General features: G+C 41.4%; 2 protein-coding genes across 3 annotated transcripts in view; one reads left to right on the top strand and one right to left on the bottom strand.

The window, feature by feature from the left end:
- Positions 1-2,772, bottom strand: part of SUPT7L (SPT7 like, STAGA complex gamma subunit) — an 18,566-nt gene extending 15,794 nt beyond the window's left edge. Inside the window, exons 1-2 of the mRNA XM_027887071.1 lie at positions 2,686-2,772; positions 1,595-2,232 (exon numbers count right to left, since the gene is read on the bottom strand). Of these exons, the coding sequence (XP_027742872.1) occupies positions 1,595-2,007 (413 nt within the window). The 5' untranslated portion in view covers positions 2,008-2,232; positions 2,686-2,772. The remainder of the gene's footprint in view (positions 1-1,594; positions 2,233-2,685) is intronic.
- Positions 2,744-18,871, top strand: SLC4A1AP (solute carrier family 4 member 1 adaptor protein). 2 transcript variants are annotated; one of them, XM_027887069.1, is made up of 14 exons: positions 2,744-3,278; positions 4,052-4,235; positions 4,970-5,092; positions 5,938-5,998; positions 6,859-6,998; positions 7,135-7,295; positions 7,828-7,897; positions 11,168-11,357; positions 12,115-12,226; positions 12,804-13,047; positions 13,804-13,878; positions 14,882-14,952; positions 17,140-17,212; positions 18,433-18,871. In XM_027887069.1, the coding sequence occupies exons 1-14, from the start codon at positions 2,751-2,753 to the stop codon at positions 18,480-18,482; spliced, it is 2,082 nt and encodes a 693-aa protein (XP_027742870.1). In that variant the 5' UTR covers positions 2,744-2,750; the 3' UTR covers positions 18,483-18,871. The 2 variants fall into 2 exon arrangements, with proteins under 2 accessions (XP_027742870.1, XP_027742871.1); XM_027887070.1 differs by lacking the exon at positions 14,882-14,952.

Below are 18,871 nucleotides of genomic sequence, written 5' to 3'. Positions count from 1 at the left end.
ATTTGATTTTACACACTAAAAAGCATCAGCAAATCACAGAACTTCATTTTTGCTTCTAGAACAGCACCTGCTGTTCTTAATTTATGTGTCTTAAAACAGTTAAGAACAAACATGCAACGACAAACTCAAAGCTTTCCTTCTGGAAAAGCACAAATGTGTTTGGTTAAGCAAGCACACAATTAAAATCTACAATAGACTGCAGCTCATTATAAATTCACTCTCTGTCAGCCACAAAACATTTCTACCTCCAGTTTTCACAACGTAGTCCTTAAACTCCCCCACGTGGCTGACCACTAAATAACATTTCTTTACCCAGACTCCAGAGACTAGAAAGGAACAACAAAAAGACAAAGCAACCTCCAAAACAGGGACAGAGACACAGAAAACTGAACTTCAAGCTGAACTTCAAGCTGAAGGCACCGGGGAGGACAGAACAAACTGCTCAGTTTTACCAACCACGGGACCATAGAGCAGGAGTCACAGGGCCCTAACGTTATTCCCACAGGACTTTATTTCGCTTCAACCCTCTCAGCTAATTACTTTGTATCTTCCCACAAGGATGATGGTATTCCTCCACAAACAGTATTAACAATCTACCGTCCAGAGGGACTATGTTACCAAATAGAACATCTGTCAATAAAACGCATTTTTTACAACCTCAGGCCATAATATATCTCAGTGGCATTTAACTGATAAATTGTATTTTGTTGATGCACATTTACCCATCCCAAAAACTAATGTACTCTAAAATCCTCTAAAATCCTATCCCACATCATGTTCATTAGTGCACAGTTTTTCATTTAAGAACAGAAAGTTATAGTTGTGAGGATTAATTCCATAATTTAAATGCACATAACCCACAAAGTGTTATGAGACCCTGCAAGAAATGCAACACTTCCTTGTGAATTTAGTGTTTGTCAGAGGGGTAGACAGGGAGATGGTAGCAACACTACTTAATCAAAGACTTGCTGCAGAGAAAGAAGCAACACAACTGTCCTTTACATTTCCTCCAGCCCTTGGCTGGCGGAGCAAGTACAAGAGGCAAGAATTCCCTTCACCCATTCTCATTTCCACCTCCGATTGGAAGACCACTAACAAGCAAGGTGAAATGTTATAGTTACTATGTCACAGGTCCTTAGCCACTGAAATCTTCCAAATATGCTACCAGGTCATTTTTGCAAAGCCTACAGCTAAACAGCCAAAACCTCCTCATGTGTCTTCTGGGTTTTCAATTACACTAACACAACTTAGTTGAAAGCGACCTAAGTAGAAGAGACTTCACATCCTGTAACTAAACTTGTCAAAATACCACTGAAGATAGCAACACCATTCATAAACATTTAGTGTAGCAGGACGGAAATCAGCACTACACATCCACATCTTACTGACAGGGAACAAAAGCACATTTGTTTTAAATAACGTATGTTTTACTCACACAGGAAAACGCTAAATATTTCCTTTCTGAAGCCTGTTTTATACTTTACATACAACTGTTTGACTCTTCAGCCTACAGGAATCAACACAACTGCATATATATTCAAAAACACTCAGCTTTCCTTCAGCCAAAAACTAACCCAAAGAAACACCAACCCACCTGTAGAAATCACTCTCTGGGTCACTGTGCCTCAGTTGAAATGGCATTCTGGGGGTTTTGCTATCCAGAGGAAGCAGGTCATCCGGGAGAGGTGGAGAGGCTGGACAGGATGGCAGAGGTTCGTTCTCCTCAGTTTTTATGCCCTCTGCCTGCTGCTGGTTCTGAGCCTGAGCGGTGGCGATGAGGCTGCGCAGCCGCCGGTTGTGCTGGATGAGCTGGATGGTGTGGATGGTGAGGCTGCAGGGCTCAGAGGGGATGTCCAGCATGGTGGTGGGCCGGGGCTTGTTTGCAGATGGCTGGTGCAGTGGAGGATCCTGGACTTCCACCGTACGGAACTCGCGCTGCAGCAGGTCAAAGGAGCTGCGGTTGGCCTGGTTGGAGGAAACCGGGATCTCACCCCAGTATCGCAGCATTTCTGCACAGGTCACGCGTCGTCCTCAGAGCCCAGACACTGTCGTATAAAGGAGCCTTGTTGCAGGCAAAAGCACTTTGGGCACAAACAGGACCTGGAGCTGGGATGGCACTCCTGAACAGATCACGGCTGTCAGGCAGGCTGTCGCTCAGCGCCTCGCCGAGCAGCGCGGTGTCCTCGACGGCATCAGATCACCACTCTGGCATTGAATAAGTCGGACTATCGCCTGCCCTGAGGGGGCAACAAACAAACGCACCCGTGAGGCGGGAATTATATCTGTCTTTAACACCTGGGCCTCGCCGAGCGGGACCCGCGGCGTGCGCTGGTTTGCGTGGAGAAACTCTGAGGGTCGCACTCGGCTCGCCCGCCCGCCCGCCCCCCTTCCCCGAGCCCAGCTCCGAGCCCGCGGCTCCCCCGCACCCCCAGGCCGTGTCTCGCCGCCCCCCGCGCTCCCTCCGCACCCCTCAGCTCCGCTCGGCTCCCGGCCGTCCCGCCGGAACTGCGTCCCGGTCCGGCACCGGGAGCGGCTCCCCCGTCCCCAGCGCTCCCCCGCGCCGGGCGGAGGGCAGCGCCCGCCGCCGTCTCCGCCTCGCCCGCCGCCGCCGCCTCCCCCGACTCGCCCCCTACGCTGCCCCGGCCCGCGCTGAGGCCGCGGCGCGACCCCCAGGGCTGCGCCTACCCCCGGCACTGCAGCGCCGCGGAGCTCGTCCCCGGAGGACTCCATTCGGGAGCGGACCCGGGAAGATGGCGGAGCCCGCGGCGACAGAGACGGCGGCGGAGCCGTCGGAGCCCACCGAGCCTGACGCCTTCAAGCGGCCGAGCCGCCCGCTGCCCGCCGCCCCCGGGCCCGCCGACCCGGGGCCCAGCCCGCCGGGGCCCGCCCGCCCCGCCGCCGCGCCGCCCGCGCCGCGCTACGAGGAGCCGGCGTGGGGAAGCCGCCCGCCGGCCGGCTCCGGGTACGGGCTGGAGGTGCTGAAGGGCGGCGTGGCGCTGGGCTCGGTGCGGCTGGAGGACGGCAGCTGGTTCCTGGTGGGGCGGCTGCCCGGCTGCGCGCTGTCCCTGGAGCACCCCTCGGTGTCGCGGCACCACGCCGTGCTGCAGTACCGCGGTGCCGGCGCCGACCCCGATGCCGCCGGGTTCTACGTGTACGACCTGGGCAGCACCCACGGCACCTTCCTCAACAAGGCGCGGGTGCCGCCCCGCACCTACTGCCGGGTGCGGGTGGGCCACGGGCTGCGCTTCGGCGGCAGCTCCCGCCTCTTCCTCCTGCAGGTGCGTCCGGGCTCCGGCTGGGGCGGTCCCGGGGCGGTGTGTCGGGGGTGGTGAAGGCTCAGAAATGTACCCGGCTCCCCGTGCGTGTCGGGGTAAGAGTTTCTTCTGAGGTGTGAGGAGGTCTGGGAACAGCCCAGTGCTGCCCTGGTGGTTTTACTGGGAGAAGAGTAGCTGGTTGCGGGTATCCGCTGCCGCCCTGGGGCACCGGGCACGGGGCAGTGCCCCCGAGGGCTCGCCATGAGACCAGGCTGGGCGGCTTCCCTGATGTGCAGTGAGCGCAAAAGGCATTCCTCTCCAACAGCGAGGTGTATTAGCAGCGTCTTTCCGACAGTATGATGCCCCAGTAAAGTAGAGAACAAACACGTCTTTGTGAACAAGAGAAGCTTTTATTAGTAGGAACTTTGACAGCACTTCACGTGCTCTACGTGCACTTCAGAAGCTGCTCATTCTTTAAATTCACCCATGTAGCACTGACAGGAATTTTTGCCTTCAGCCTTTAAAATAGTCATATTTGACATCGACAACGTTTGGTTGGCATTGACAACATCATATCTGACAAGTACACGATAATGCTGGTTCCCCCATTCCCCCTTTGAAAACTAATATATTTTGGAATGCAAGCCATAACAAATGGTCTAATAATTCCACTTCCTGAAGAACGCGGTAATAATTTGTTCATGTTGTAGTACATAATCTGCATGTGTGTTGAAAATTCTTTTTTTTTTTTTTTGCTTTTAAAAAACACTTCTGCTAAGTTACTATTTGTGGTGTAGGGACCCAAAGAAGACCAGGAGTCTGAGTCAGAACTAACTGTGACTGAACTGAAGGCACTGCGTAAGCAGCAGCAAGCAAAACTAGAAAAGACAATGTTGGGAGAGGACTCTGATGAGGAAGATGAAAAAGAGGAGAAAAGTGAAAGGAGTCAGAACAGTGATATGAGCTGCTCGTGGGGAATGGGTAAGTGATGATGTATAAATTGACTGATATGCATTAGGTGGTCTTTAAGCCAGTTCTCAGTGAATTTCCAGCTGGCTGCCAAGAGATACAATCCAGTCAAAGTTTTTAAGTACATATTAAGCCTTTTCATTTTAAAAAGAAGGATGTGTGACAAATTAAGCTTATATTTGGTGAGAAGTATGCAAGAACTCCTTTTAAACAGGAGAAGGTAGTTCACCTATGCCTATAAAAGGCCACAAAACTGAAAGTTTAGTTAATGCTATTTAGTTAATGCTCCTAATTAAGGATGTGTTGGGCATGTCCACACTTTTGATTGAGAGGTGAAATTTAATTGCTTAAGACTTCTATGCCACATAGCTGTCCGTACCTTTAAACAGGAAGTCCACATCTTAAAGCTAGATAGATTGCTAAATTAATCTGCTTTTTGGAACAAAGTGAGTTGGGTTTTTTTGAATTGAAATGTATAAGCACATAAACCTTTGAAAGTACCAAAACTGCAGGGTCACTCATCTGCAAAACTATATCTTAAGTTGGAATAACTAACAGCAAAAAAAAGAAGTGGGATTTTTTTTTTTTTTTAGATTACGTGCAGAAATAAATTTAAGGGAAGTATTTTTAGGATGACGTAGCTGCTACTTTTTTCAAACTAATGAAAGTTGGAATATACTGGTGCTCTCTTTCTAATGTTTCACTTCTTTTTTTTTTTTTTTTTTTGCACTTTGTATGTCTTCTAGGTGAGGATGCTGAGGAGGATGAGGTTGAAGAAAATCCTATTGCTGTTGATTTTCAGGATGTTCAAGATGCTTTCTATATGAAAGATCCTAGGAAGGCCTTACAGGGCTTTTTTGATAGAGAAGGTACCTTCATTTTATTAAACAGGATTTTTTTCAATTTAATAAAATTTTACATTTGTGCTTATTTTGAGGGCGTGGGGATTAAGGTGTGGTGCAGGAGCTCAACTTTTTTGCTAATGGGGTAATTCTAGGTGCCTTTTTTTTTTTGTCAGGTTTTGGTGGGGGTTGGTAGTGGTTCAGTTTGGAGTTTTTGTATTAAAATTTGGCTCACCATTATATATCTGAGATTTAGGTACTAACTCCTAAGCAGGGAGTTGCACTGAGCACCTTGTATTCCTCTGGAGTGACACTCAGACCTCACCTATGCTTTGAAGCTGTGTTGAAAAATTGAAACCCATCAAATCCGAGATTGTTCAATTTGGAGATAGCTATAATTGTGAGACAGAACTGGAAAGTATAAAAAAGACAAAAGGCAATAATTAAAGTAGTCTAAAGTTTCAGTGGTTGCTAGTGAAATGTAACGATTGCTCTCTTACTTGCTAAAATGAAAAATCAATCTGTTGAACAATATCTGCAAATTCAGATTGCAAACAGTCATTACTTCAGTGTCATTTTCTTTAATACATACAGAGACAAGATTGTTTTTAATTTGAACTACATGTTCCTTAACAGGCCACTAGAGATTTTTTTTAATATGAAAAAGCCTTGGTTTTGGAAAAAAAAATTAGCATAATACCAACTGAAGATTCCATGGCTTTTAAAAAAAAAAGAGTAAGGCAAAATCAGCCCTTTGATATGTGACAAGGGCATTTTATCCCTTTTGTTTAAACATGACATTCTTCTCTGCTGTAGTTTATTCCTGCTTATTTCAATTTTGATTGCTATATTAACTTTCTTTTCCTTTCTAGGAGAAGAGTTAGAATATGAATATGATGATCGTGGACACAATAGCTGGCTATGCAGGATCAAGTATGTTATGTCTTCAAATTGACTTTGTTGAATTCATGAACAAAAGCTTTTTTACTTCTCATGTCACTCTCATGTCACATGCAAGCTAGAATTAGACCTAACCCCTGATTCTGAAACAGAAGGTCAAGGATCAGTGCCTAGTTCAGTGTTTCCTTTCTATTCTGACAGCATTTAGTTTTCCTTAGAGATGAAAATTGGGAAAGCAAGAGTCTAGGTTCTTTCAGCGCTCCTTGTTTTGAGAAATACGTGAAAGTGAAATACAAGAGAAACCGCCTCTTTCAATTCCTAATGGGACAGAGAAAAAAAAAAAACACATTAATTCTACTGTGTGCCCAATTTCAGTTCTTTTACGGTATAAGGCAGTTCTTGATGGGTTCCTTCTAGAGGCCACTAATGTAATTCTCTTATAAGACAGGGGAAGATGAGGTGGAAATTAAGTCAATAAAATAAGTCTCAAGTGGATAAGGTACAACATTGCAATGAGTGTACTGCTTAAAAATCCTTTGCTTCAGCATGGAAAATATTTGTTACTGGTGTTGAAATGGATGCAAGATACTGGTGTTTAAAATGATCAGGGATTGACACTTAACCTTTTAACTTCTTGTATTCCCAATGGAATAAATATAGGAAGAATTATTGTTTGGACTAGCGAAATACAAATTTAATTGCATGCTTTAAGAAATCCATGCTAATGTTTTGATGGGTTCTGTATGAAATGAAAAGTGGAAATATTTAATCCACAGAAAAAGATTAGAATGAAATGGGAAGAACAATGCCAGCGTGATAAATAAAATATCTGAGTAGCATTGCTGAAAAGCTGTTTGTGTCTGAGCTGTTCTCTGATCCTTCAAACTGAATAGGTTGCCTGTGGACGATGCATCAGGGAAGCAGCTGGTGGCAGAGGTTCTCCACTCAGGAAAGAAGAAGGAAGCAATGATACAGTGCGCACTGGAAGCTTGCAGGCTACTTGATGCCCGGGGAGTACTGAGGCAAGAAGCAGGTAAATAACTAGTCAAATTCTGTGATCATTCTAAAAGCCCTAAACTAGGGATTTGAGATTGCTGTCTTGAATTTGGTTTATTGCTGACTGGTATGCATATCATATTGTTTCTTGCCTTCTCCCTTACCTTTCCCAGTATCTCGAAAAAGGAAATCAAAGAACTGGGAAGATGAGGATTTTTATGACAGTGATGATGACACCTTCCTCGATCGAACTGGTGCTGTGGAAAAGAAACGACTGAACAGAATGAGAAAAGCTGGTAAAATAGAAGAAAAACCAGAGACTTATGACTCCTTGGTAAGAAGAATATTTATGACATGTCAGGGTTACTTTTCCATGCCTGTATTATGACTAAGAAGGAATCTTAGTGGATCACAGCAGTGGGTGAATGAAATGCCGAAACAGGATACTTTTGAAATAGTTTTAAATCATCAGAAAATAATTGCGAGCTTTCAAGTTTGTGCAGGACACATCCCAGAGAAGAATCTTATTCCACTTCGAAGAGTAAGCATCCTGGATTGACAGGCATATGACCACTAAAAATCATACACAGACAATAGGATGTGAGGGGTAGGGTGGGTTGGAGTGGTATAACACTGCTGCAGAAGAATTATAAATAATTTTGTGTTTCAGAAAGAAAATTATTTAAACAATGTGTCAAAGGAAGGATAATTTTTTAGGAGCACTCTAGACTATATTTTTTTTCAGCCCAGGAAATCCTGGTAAAAGATCAGAAGTAGTAAAGTAATTTGGTAGGTTATTTGAGTAACTCTTAAAAGAGGATTTTAAGATGATAGAAAAGTCTTCTAAGCGTGTTGTTCTCTCATAGGTCACAAAGCTAAAGGAAGCTGAAAATGAGCTTTCTGAGATAACAGAGAAGCTGAAGGCTTCAGGGAAAGGTAAGGCATGAAGTTTGTTTGATTGTAGTACTCTCCATAAAGAAAAGATATTAAAATTATCTTACAGATTTCTTGCTTCAGTGCTTTCTTTTTTTAGTGTTCACTTCTTACAAAGGGATTGGAAGTTTTGCAGGTCACTGAGTTGGTTGGAGAGAATATTTAAGCTCTTCATCCAATGATTTATGTATTCTGTGTATGGTCACTTGCTAATGAAAGCAACTTTTTCCAAAGCAAGCAGCATCTAAGTTGAAGTAGGGTGGCAAGTGTACAAGCTTCTGGATTTTAAGAGGGTGAGTATTATTACTGTTTATCTGCCAGTACTGGTGGAACTGACCCAGTTTTCAAAGTGAGGAGCAGTGTCTTTTCCACTCCCTTCAAAAGCATTTACAAGGGAAGGGGAAAAAACTGACAGAAAGGATAGTATCTTTTATTTCACTTCTCTCATTGTAGATGCACCTTAAAAAGGAAAGGTGGGAAAAGAAAAATGTAGAGTCAGAGCAGTTGGCACTTAACCCATATGTTCAGTGAATCTGCTAGCTAATGAGGGTGCCATTCAGGTTCTAGGATTATGCCTTTGTGTACAAAGGCAGAGCCTTTCCAGGCTAGTGATTGTGTCTGTTAGTGAGCTAGATTTAAAAGCATACTATACAAATAACTGCATTTTGCTTTCTGTTACTGATGATGTCTTGTGGAGTAAAAGGAAGGCAGAAAGAAAATGTGTTTAGGCTGGCTCTTCATAGAAAAAGCTTTTTAACAGAGTTGGCATTAATAAAGGTTGCAACATTAGTCAGAAGAGTTTCTCTCCAAGGACCCTAACAGCAGTGTGGCAGCTGGGCTGTGTTTTGTGCATTACATTGCCATGTTTCTTTCTGGTAATTCAGCTCCACACGAAAACTCACTTGTATCAACATTTTTGTTGTTGATTGATTTTACTGGGTCCCTGTTCAAAAAGCAGTACCGTTCCACCAAGCATTCTAACTCACGTTCAGTGTGTTTGAAGGAATTGTTTTCAGCATGACTGTTTTGATGAGTAGTTAGTGATTGACTAGCAAAAGGAACTGATGCTTATGTTGTCTGAGACGTGTAATTCCAAGCTTTTATATGTTCTGATGCCTTTGTTTCTGCTGATGCTGTTTCTCAACAAGACTGTTAAATCATATTGTAGTAGAGGCTGGGAGAAGGAAGAGCCATTTCATTTTTACACTTCTACTAACACCATATAATGCTGATTTATGTTATCATGTTTTTTAAGTTGCAAGTGGTTGCACAACTCCTTTAGAGCCTTGAAAAAAAAGTGCAGTCCTTGTATTGCAGTACAATATAATTCCATATTGGATGGGAATTTCATTTGCTAAATTGCAACAACTTTTACCAAGCACTTGGAGAAATGAAGTAGTTGTCTAAAAAAATCTCAGTATAAGTTCAAAAATTGTTTCCTGTGGTTCTTCAGAACTAGTTACTGACAGACTGACTTGGTATCTCTCATTCACTGATGCAGCTGAATGCAGATCTGAACAGGTTGCCTGTTCAGAAGAAAATAATCGATAAGTTGATGGTGCAGTAAATAGCCCTATAGCTTTTCTTCGCTGGGATATAGAGCATAATAGACATGATTGGTTCACCTCCTAATAATGTTAGATTTTACTTCAGTAGTGTAGAAAACTGCTGCAACAGATAGCGAATGCTAACTGTGAGCCTGTACTGTTGGTGGAATCAGGCAAAGAATCCGATTTGCAGGAGGGGGTGATCTGGCCCCCTGAAGATCACTCACTGGCTGAAGCACTTAGACTGTTCTGCAGCTAAAGCAGCGAGCTGTGGCTTTAACTGTGCAGCTTTAATTGTTCTGAATTACATGACTAGTCACTAAACCGTATTTTTGTAATTTGATGTTTGAATTTGATGTTTGAATCAATCATTCTGCTCCGCTCCTGCCTGCTATGAGTTTCAGACTGATTGTTAACAATACTTTTCCGTTGCTGCTTTTTGTCTTGGTTCAAATAAACAGTTACAAGGAAAAGGAGGAGTATTTCTATCAGAATGTCATTTATGACATTTTGTCATCATTTGTGCTTGTGTGGAGGTCAATGCTACAACTCTTTCTAATCTTTTTGTGCCTCTTAATTCTGTGTATCTTTGAACAGTTACTGCTATGGCTTTCTTATATTTTCAAATGGTAAAGTTTGTTCTGTTTTAGATCAGAAATACCCTTTTCAGCTGAGTCCATTTTTAGGCATGAGTCTTATTAGACTTTCCTCTAAATATCTAAGTCATGTAAAAACTGCTCAAATATGTGCTCTTTAGCATAACTTGGACTGTTTTATTTGTATGCATTTAAAATTTCAAGTGCTACTTAATTAGCTCAAGATGAACTGAAAATAACTCATTGATCACATAATTATGCTTGTGCATATACAGAAGGACACTTGCAAGGCAGCAAATACATACTGGATTTGCCACTTTTCATATGATATTAAAAGACAGAAAACTGACTGTCAAAAGACTTGTTAAGATTCCAGCAAAAACGTTTTTCCTTGTTTGCCTCCAACTTATTTTTGAACACCATATAAAAACTTACGAAGCACTGTTCAAGCCCAAGAAAGGAGTTTTCCTGGGTCTTTTGTTTGAAATTTGAAATTCATGTGCTAGAATTCTGTATTTATCTTCCTTAGTCATTTAGAGATTTAGTACAGAGCAGTGTTTTCTTGTTAGAAAATCCAGTCAAAGCAAAGGTAGAGTTTGTGATGTATGAAATCTTCATCTGCATTTTTGTAGATGTATGATATTGGTTTTGTATGCACTCTTTCAGGGATAGGAGGCAGCACCATGCATTGATTCATTTTGAGCTTTCCAAATGTTACTACTTAAATATTCCAGGAAAACCAAAATGGTATTCCCCATGCAGTGGTGTAGGTTTCCTTGTAGCTGGGATTATTTTAGTCTGTGATTACAAAAAGAACCCTAAGCCACCTTTTGAGGGAGAGCAGATCTTGGAGGGAAATGGACAATCTAGAACAGAGACACTTTCTCACAGGGAAACATGCAGTTTTAGGAGAGGCTTTGTTATGTAAGTGGATTAAAGTTTACTTTCAGGCTTTTGTTAGGAGAAATGCTTTCACATTTCCAGCGCTAACAATCGCCAGTGTTCCAACAGAAACTCTGCGGAAAGGGTAGTTGTTCCTACTGTGCCTTATTCTCTAAAGGCTGCACCTCACGAGTACAGCTTTCATCTCCCCACCATAACAATATGTATCTTCCCTTTATCTTTCCTAGTCCAGTCCCAGCCAGCAGCTCAAGATTCCTTGGATGAATTCATGACTGAAATAAAATCAGGATGCACCTTAGACAGTGTGGCACGAAAAAAGCTTCACTTGCGGTCATTTGAACTGAAGAAAGAGCAACAGAGACTGAAAGGGTTAATAAAGCTTGTCAAGCCTGCAGAGCTACCTGAGCTGAAGCCCCCGTAAGTCAGCTAAAATATAAACCATATATAAAAAACATAAAATTTTCCTCTTGTTGTTATCCATGGGCAGTTGTGCACGCCCAGTAAATGGACAGCTTTCCAAACACAAAAGCAAGACAGCTTTCCAAACTACCTGGCTCATCTCTTTAAAGAGTCGCTGTGCCTTCAGGATATTGCAGCATCTGTGGTTCAGGCAGAACCTGAACTGAAAACTGGAATAAGATGAGCCCAGGCTGGCAGAATGAGGTGGGAAAGGGATTGGAAGCATAGTGTCAGCTTCTTTAATTTTTTTCCCAACCTGCATCTAAAAGGAACTGAAGAATTTTACAGATACTGTGTACAATATGAAGCACACTTTCACTCTCTGAAATGTGTCTGGAAGTCAGATGTAGTGTCTGTCTAACTACTGCCCAGCAGCACTACTGCAATTCAAGAGGTTGTGTGCTGGGTTCATCATTTATTAGTAGCAGCTTGATTAGAGATTTAATTAATTAATTGACTTAAATTGAGGTTTGCCCTCCAAGTATGTTTTTATATATACATATATGTTATATACATATGTAAGTATTTACGCAATTGAACTTGAGGAGGAGTCATCTCCTGCAGCTTCCTCCTTGGATGCTTCAAGTGGGAGAGAAATAAAAGGATTTTTATATATCCACTTCTAATTTGCAGTTTTTATTTTTTTGATTTTTATATAGAAGACTTGTTTGATACTTTGTACACTGTTTTTCTTTGTATCTAATTTTTTTATTAGGGGTGGGAGTTACAGCCTGAACACAGAGAACAAACCTAAAAAGATGAACCTGCCTCTCTTCGGTGCAATGAAAGGGGGGAGCAAATTCAAACTGAAAACTGGAAGCCTAGGGGTAAGTTGGACTCAAGTGCTGCAAGTCAGTGGCTGTTTCTCAGACACCTCCTCAGGCTGTGGCGACTGTAGGAGGCAACCGTGTCTTTTCACATGCATGGAAACAGCCTGGAGGTGCAGCCTGTAGCAGTGAAAGGTGCATGAGCAGCAAGCAGTGGCTGTTGGATGTTGTTTGCTGCCAGCAGTGGCCGTTCTGTGCCCTTGTCCTGCAGTCACACAGCTGTGGGCAAAAGGCAATGAATGGATCAAGTGGAGGCAGTGTGGGGACATGGGGCTGAACCACTGCTATATCTCAGCAGCTGGTCCTTTTTTTTCCTTTTGTTTTGCTTGATCTTATAGTCAAGGTCATATCCAGGACTGATTCAGTTTCCAGTGTTGCTCTTATGAAAAGACTGCACTCCTTGTTTATGGACTGGACATATTTTTTCATATTCCATCTCTACTAATAACTTTGCCTTAAAACTTAACTATTTTTTCATTCTGAGAGTGTTTCCTTATCAGCTGTCTCTGACAATAGTGTGTGTGCTTTCTCCTGTAATGAGTATCTGTGGCATCTACCTCTAGTCTTTGTCTTGCAGAAGTTGCCTGTTAAGCGTCCAGACATCCCTGAAAGCTTGTTAAAAATGAAAGATGAGGGACCAGAAGAGGAGGAGGAGGAAGAGGAAGAGGAAGAAATGGAAGTGCAGCAAGAAGGAGATGCAGTAAACAGCAGAGCGTCAAACCTGGAAATGAAAATGACAACAGAGGAAGAAACAGGAAAAGAAACTAATGCTCCTGATAGTTCTCCTTGCAATAATAAGAATCTAGAATCCCTTCAGGATGGTAAAACACTGGTTTTGATTTTTTCCAGTAATGAAGTTGAGTCTGTTACTGCTGGTTTTTTTTTTCTCCTGATGTTCCATTTCTTTTCCATAGTTTTTTTGCTATGAATCCAGAGTCTGTGTGGCAGCAGCTAAGTTTCACATGATTCCAGTTGAAACTCTGTTTGGCAGTTGGCATGAAACTCTGTTTTCTTGCATTTTGGTGAAATAGAATAAATCTCCTGGATGCAAGAAAGGTCCTATTTTGATAAACCCCATTTCCATTAGATTGATTGTCCATATGAAAACTACTACAATGTGTTGTTGGCAGTGGAAGTGACAGTAAAAAACAAATGTCTGTGCAAAGCTTCAGATCCATTTGTAAGGAGGAAAAATAATTTTAAAAGTGGTAATGGAGAGATAAATTCCCGTGTCTTTGTATATTCCTTTTTTTTCTAGATCAGCTTGATGCCTTTGAAAGCTCAGTAATGATGTTTCTCAGTAAACAGTATGTTTGATAACAGAAAGCAAATTCTAACTTCTTGGCTTAATGCTGGACAGGTTGCTCTTGGAAAGTGTTTTAAGTGGTCACAGGTTTTTCTTTAATGTATTGCAATGGACTTGGTGGATGAAATAATTTGGAGGACTTCTGAGAGAAGGGTTCTTCCCAAGACAAATGTAGCTAAGAGTTCTCTGTTGTACATTGTCTGGGATGTTAGTGCTCTGCTCACGAGTTACTGCAGAGTGCCTACCTTCCTCTTCCGTTTTGCTTTCACAGGGGTTGATTTTCGGCCTGAGCCAAAGGTACTGAGGAGTGAATCTCAGATGGGACCTTCACAAGAGAAATCTCAAGGTAAGCAATATAATTTAGACTCTTTTGTATAGGAGCATGTGGGTTTAGATACTGACTAAAGGGCTTACTGTCTTATGTGGGTCAAAGGAAACTAAGCTTAATGCAGAGCCCAAAGAATCTAGACTTGAAATAAAGGATAGTGTTTTGCTTGGGAAATGATAAATGTATGGTGGAGACAGGTCACTTCCACTATATTTCAGTTCTCCTTGCTTTTCATAGTCTTTGAGATCCTTTGTTTTAAAAAAAATAGCATGGGAATAAAAACTATTTTAATTTAGGAGAGGAAGATAGTGCTTTTGCTTCCCTTATTCTTTTGCAGTAGCTCTTATAGAACTTTCTTTTATAAAGTGTCAAGTACTACATAACATTAGGTGATAATCTGTTAATGACCTAGATTACCCTTCTGCATGTACATCCAAAAAGTCAGATCCTCAAAATGAAGACTGCTAGGTGTACTGAACGTGGAGGAGATCTGTATGACTCTTCTATGTTTTCATAACTCTAGACTCCTAAGAATGTTGTCCTGTCCTCTTCATCTCACCCATAGACTTAAACGATAAGAGTCTCAATATTTCACAGACTAAGTGGTAGAAAACCAAGGAATTCTTATCAGTCATGTTATTTTAATGTTTGGGTGAGGTTTTTTTTTTTAAAAAAGCGTATTGGTCCTGCACATTTCCTACCCTTTCCTTTCTAAATTATCACTGCAGTGATTACAGATAGTAAGTGTCTTTTAGAAAAGAAACATCTGCCATTAACTAAAGAATCACACTAAAGAGGACCTTATTAAACCACAGTCTGGTGGGTCACTGTGTTTAACATAATTTAAACGTTTGAAAACAGTAAGATGTTCAGCAGTATTATTCTTAAGTATGAATTGTGTTGCAGTGAGCTGTCTTGGATTTCCTTACAGATGTATTAATTTTTTTGTGAACTTCCTGTTAATTTCTGGTAGAACTGACCATTTGTGATGTGTTATAAAACAAATCTTCTTTCTTCCCAGTATCCAAGGCAGTAAATAATGAACCTGAAGAGGCATCTGAGAAAGTTAAGAAAACCAATAACTCAAGGAAGGTCAGTTACCACACCATGACTCCTGCAGTTTAAAACTTTCAGGAAATCATGTAGTAGGATCTTTTTTTACTGAAATACTAACAAATTGATGGAGTATTGCTCTGTGATAGTAGTGCTTTTCTACTGATAAGACCCAAACGCAGAACTATACACTGCCATTCGACACAGACTTTGGAGTCTCCGAAGAAAAGGTAAAGCACAGCATTTCAGGCATGCTAGAGGCTCTCTTCAATCACAAAATTATTTTTTTCACCTTTTCTCTTGGCAGTTAATAAGTGCTGCTTCTCCTGTATCACAAGTGTTGTAGAACACGGGTGCTTTGGAATATCATTACAAAATTTCCCTTGGAGAGTAGCCTGGGAAACATGTATTGGCTGTCTCAGAATATGCTGTACTGAAGTTGTAATGAGTGTATATCAAACCTCATCCTTCTCTGTATGATGTGGGAAGAGATGAGTCGAAGAGATGATTGTTTGTTGCAACCAAATTATCACTAAATTTGGGTGGATATACCAGACATTGTTTGTCCTGTGCATGAGATCTGTATTAATATGTAAAGTATATGCGCTTTGCATATTTTGGGACTCAGGCAATTGTTGCCTTCCTAGAGCTGGGAAGGATCTTCTCTGATAGGATGCTCTCAGCCTAATGGTTATTGTGAGGGTCTTCCCTTCAGAGTGAATGCCACTCTTGTACTGGCTGCAGTCAGAGGAGATGACTGTACGTGGTGGGCCATGAGTTCTGACCATTATGACAGTTTCTTTGTGGTGACCATCTGATTTTAGCCCTGCAGCCCTTAACTCACTGCACTGAAAGAAACTGAACTCTCAGCAGACTGCATGTGCTAAATGCTGCCTTGTTAGTCCTGGCAGAGGACCCAGGGCTTGGGTAGGCACAATCTTCAGAATTGTCCTTTGTTGCTGGCCTTGCTAAAGATGCTAAAGAAATCAAGAGTGTATTTATACTGTTAAAGGCCAAGTTATACCACTTTTAAGAATATGGGAGGACAAGGCAGTTTTTCATGCTGAGACAGTCAAGTCAGCATTTCTCATCAGCAGAGAGTTCACTCTAACACTGAGCATTCTCCAGATGCCACATGGCTTAAATGTCTTCTTTCTCCCATCACAAATCACTTTTTCCACATGCTGTCTCTGCCTTTGGGCTCAGATCTTGCATGGAAAATATCAACCAGAAGTCAGCTTTTTCTTTTTTTTCTTTTAGTATTTCAGTAACTTTGAATCATGTGAAACTGGAAAAACAATTTTCAAGTGATTGTTCACAAGCCATATTTAAAAACTGTTCAACCCTGCAGTCTAACGTTTTGGAAAACAGTAGTCTTCCAAAATAACTGTTTTAGAGGTTACTTTGGGGAAGGAAAGTTTTTGAGGGAATGAAAACTTCAACTGCATGACTTAAGACTGTGTCATGATAATACAAAGTAATGCAAATCAGTGCTGAGTAACTTGGATATATTTTGAGCTCTTAAGTCTTGCCTTCTGCACTTGTATGTTTTTTTTTTATATGGCTATATGCAGTTGTTGAAAACAGAAGTTGTTGAGAAAATGATGCTGATGTGGCAAAACTTAAAAATCTAGGGACAAAGAGATACTGCTCTGTCAACAATTGCATTGGAAGTAACCTGTATTGGTTTGCTTTAAACATTTCAGTATACCAGTGAGACCTGAAAAAAATGAGTATTCTTTCTGAAAACTTAAGTTGTCCTTATGTAACAAATGAACTTTTACATACTGCAGTTTGAAAGTCACCTTAAGCCCAAACTTTTCAGTGGGATTGTGCACTGAAATCAGGAAAACACATCTTGAAAATCCTACTCTAAAGCTTTTCCCTGCATAAAGAAATCCTGTGTCAAACAACACTGCCAAACACGAGGATGATAAGATTAAATTGTCCAGAAGTGAACAGGTTCTTCTTTTGAGGGGGAAATTGGGCTGGATGACCTCCAGAGGTCCCCTCTAACTAGCATTTCTATTAGTCTGTGACTCTACTGGGAATAAACTGAATCTATTTGAGGGTTTGATCTTTCTTCTATGTTATTGTTTTTATCCCTGACTCTTGTGGAAATAACCCTTACCTTTCAGTATTTGTCTCTGCATGAGTGAGGATTTAGTGGCTGTGACACATTGGTGGAAGGGTGCAGCACCTTAAAAATCTTTTCACCTTTTGCAGGTCCAACAACCCTTTTTTTCCTCACAGTACCCAGATGATGACCCAGATTACTGCATATGGATTCCTCCTGCAGGTATCAACCATTTCCTTACCAATTTTAGTCTTGTAACTCAGGAATATACCTAGTACATAGTCAGGGTGTCCTTGTAAGTCTGCGAGAAAAAGCTAATTCAGGAATACTTTACTCAGAACCTGATGTTTTCTGCCATGTTACGCTCCATGTTTGCTCTATGGCCACACAGGTCTTGCAGTGAAATACAGACCATATCTGTAGTATTTTCATCTCAATGGACAGATACACCTGAAGTTTGTTTTTCAGATTTGTAACACCTGAGAACACTAAGTCCATTCACACATGGTGGTATGATAATCTAGTTGAAAGACATGCTCAAGCTTTCGCTAGGGCTAAATGCTCCAGCAATGTTAGTATTCTCAGTTTTCATAAAGGTCAGTGAAATCCAAAAATCTTCTTTGCAGATTTTTGCAAAAATAGTCGGAATGCAAACATTGGGTCGAGTTTTTGCAGAGAAGTTTTGATAATGCTTTGGTGAAGGCACTGAATAATGGATGCATCCAACATATGTTAAAGTTGAACGATTTTTTTACTTTAGTTTCAGGGTGTTTTTATCTTATGTTATTCTTAAACAGTGTAATGAATTTTCAGTCTTTCAAAAATAGAAAATTTATTTTCATGCGTTGAGATTTTTATAGTAAGTTCAAAGTTGAGTCTTCACTTGGTAGATTCATTACTATAATTTTTGTAAGGCTGTTGTAGGCTTATAATATAGGCAGGCTCCATAGGGAATAAGAAAAATTAGAATAAATTTTGCTGAAGAAAGCTATAATCTGGTGAATCACCCTTCAATGAAAAGACTGCACATCTCTGGCATATGAATCCACTGGAACAAAATACTGGATTCAGTAACTCAGAGGTCTGTCTGGGATAGCCAAGTGAACTGTGTCCATAAGAGGGAGCTCCATTTTCTGGCTCCGCCTGCTAGTAGCAGAACTTACCTTCTGAACTTACCAACTTACTGAGGACACCAAAAAAACCCAAGAAACCAGCCACAAAAACAGGGATACATGATGTAATCTTAGCACTATCAGTAAGGTTAAAATGAAATATAAATGTAAATCAAAAGACACATTGAATTGCAATATGCAGTCTGACTTTTTATCCTCTTTGCGCTTGCATGGCTGGTGTTACCTAGAGACTGTTTCGTACTTGGATACACATTTCTCTTAGGTGAGAGGGGAAAAGGGATAATGCACTTCTTCCTCTTTGTCCCTTAGGTCAAAGCGGTGATGGCAAGACTCATCTCAACGAGAAGTACGGCTACTAAGCTTCAAGTGCGCCAAAGGACATCTGAGGTTTGAAAGGCCGCTTTGGACTCTTTCACTACATGTAAAGTGAGGGATAAGAGAGTTGGTTTCTCAGCTGCCATTTCAAAGTCAAGGGTATCAGCAGCTGCTCTGGCTCCTAGCTCTCCCCGTGTGTCCTCCATTTGTCTTTCAGATACTTCCTTAAAGAAAAATCCCACATGTTGTTCTGCCTCTTTTTCCACTTTTTAGCCTTGTATTTTTTATTTGGCTTGAAACTGTAGGATCGTTTTTTTTCTTTTGTAAATAAAAGTATACAAAAAATATTAAAAGAATACACCTCAGTATACTTACAGGCTTGACAAAAATTGTTCATGTTGGGTTTATGCAATTAAAATAAGAAACGCTACTG

This window comes from Empidonax traillii, unplaced genomic scaffold (genome assembly GCF_003031625.1).
Source record: "Empidonax traillii isolate 1590-97213 ecotype Southwest subspecies unplaced genomic scaffold, ASM303162v1 scaffold202:size1011777, whole genome shotgun sequence".
NCBI classification, from domain to species: Eukaryota; Metazoa; Chordata; class Aves; order Passeriformes; family Tyrannidae; genus Empidonax; species Empidonax traillii.
Note: the sequence above shows the minus strand (reverse complement) of the source record. Positions and strands in the feature narration are given on the sequence as shown.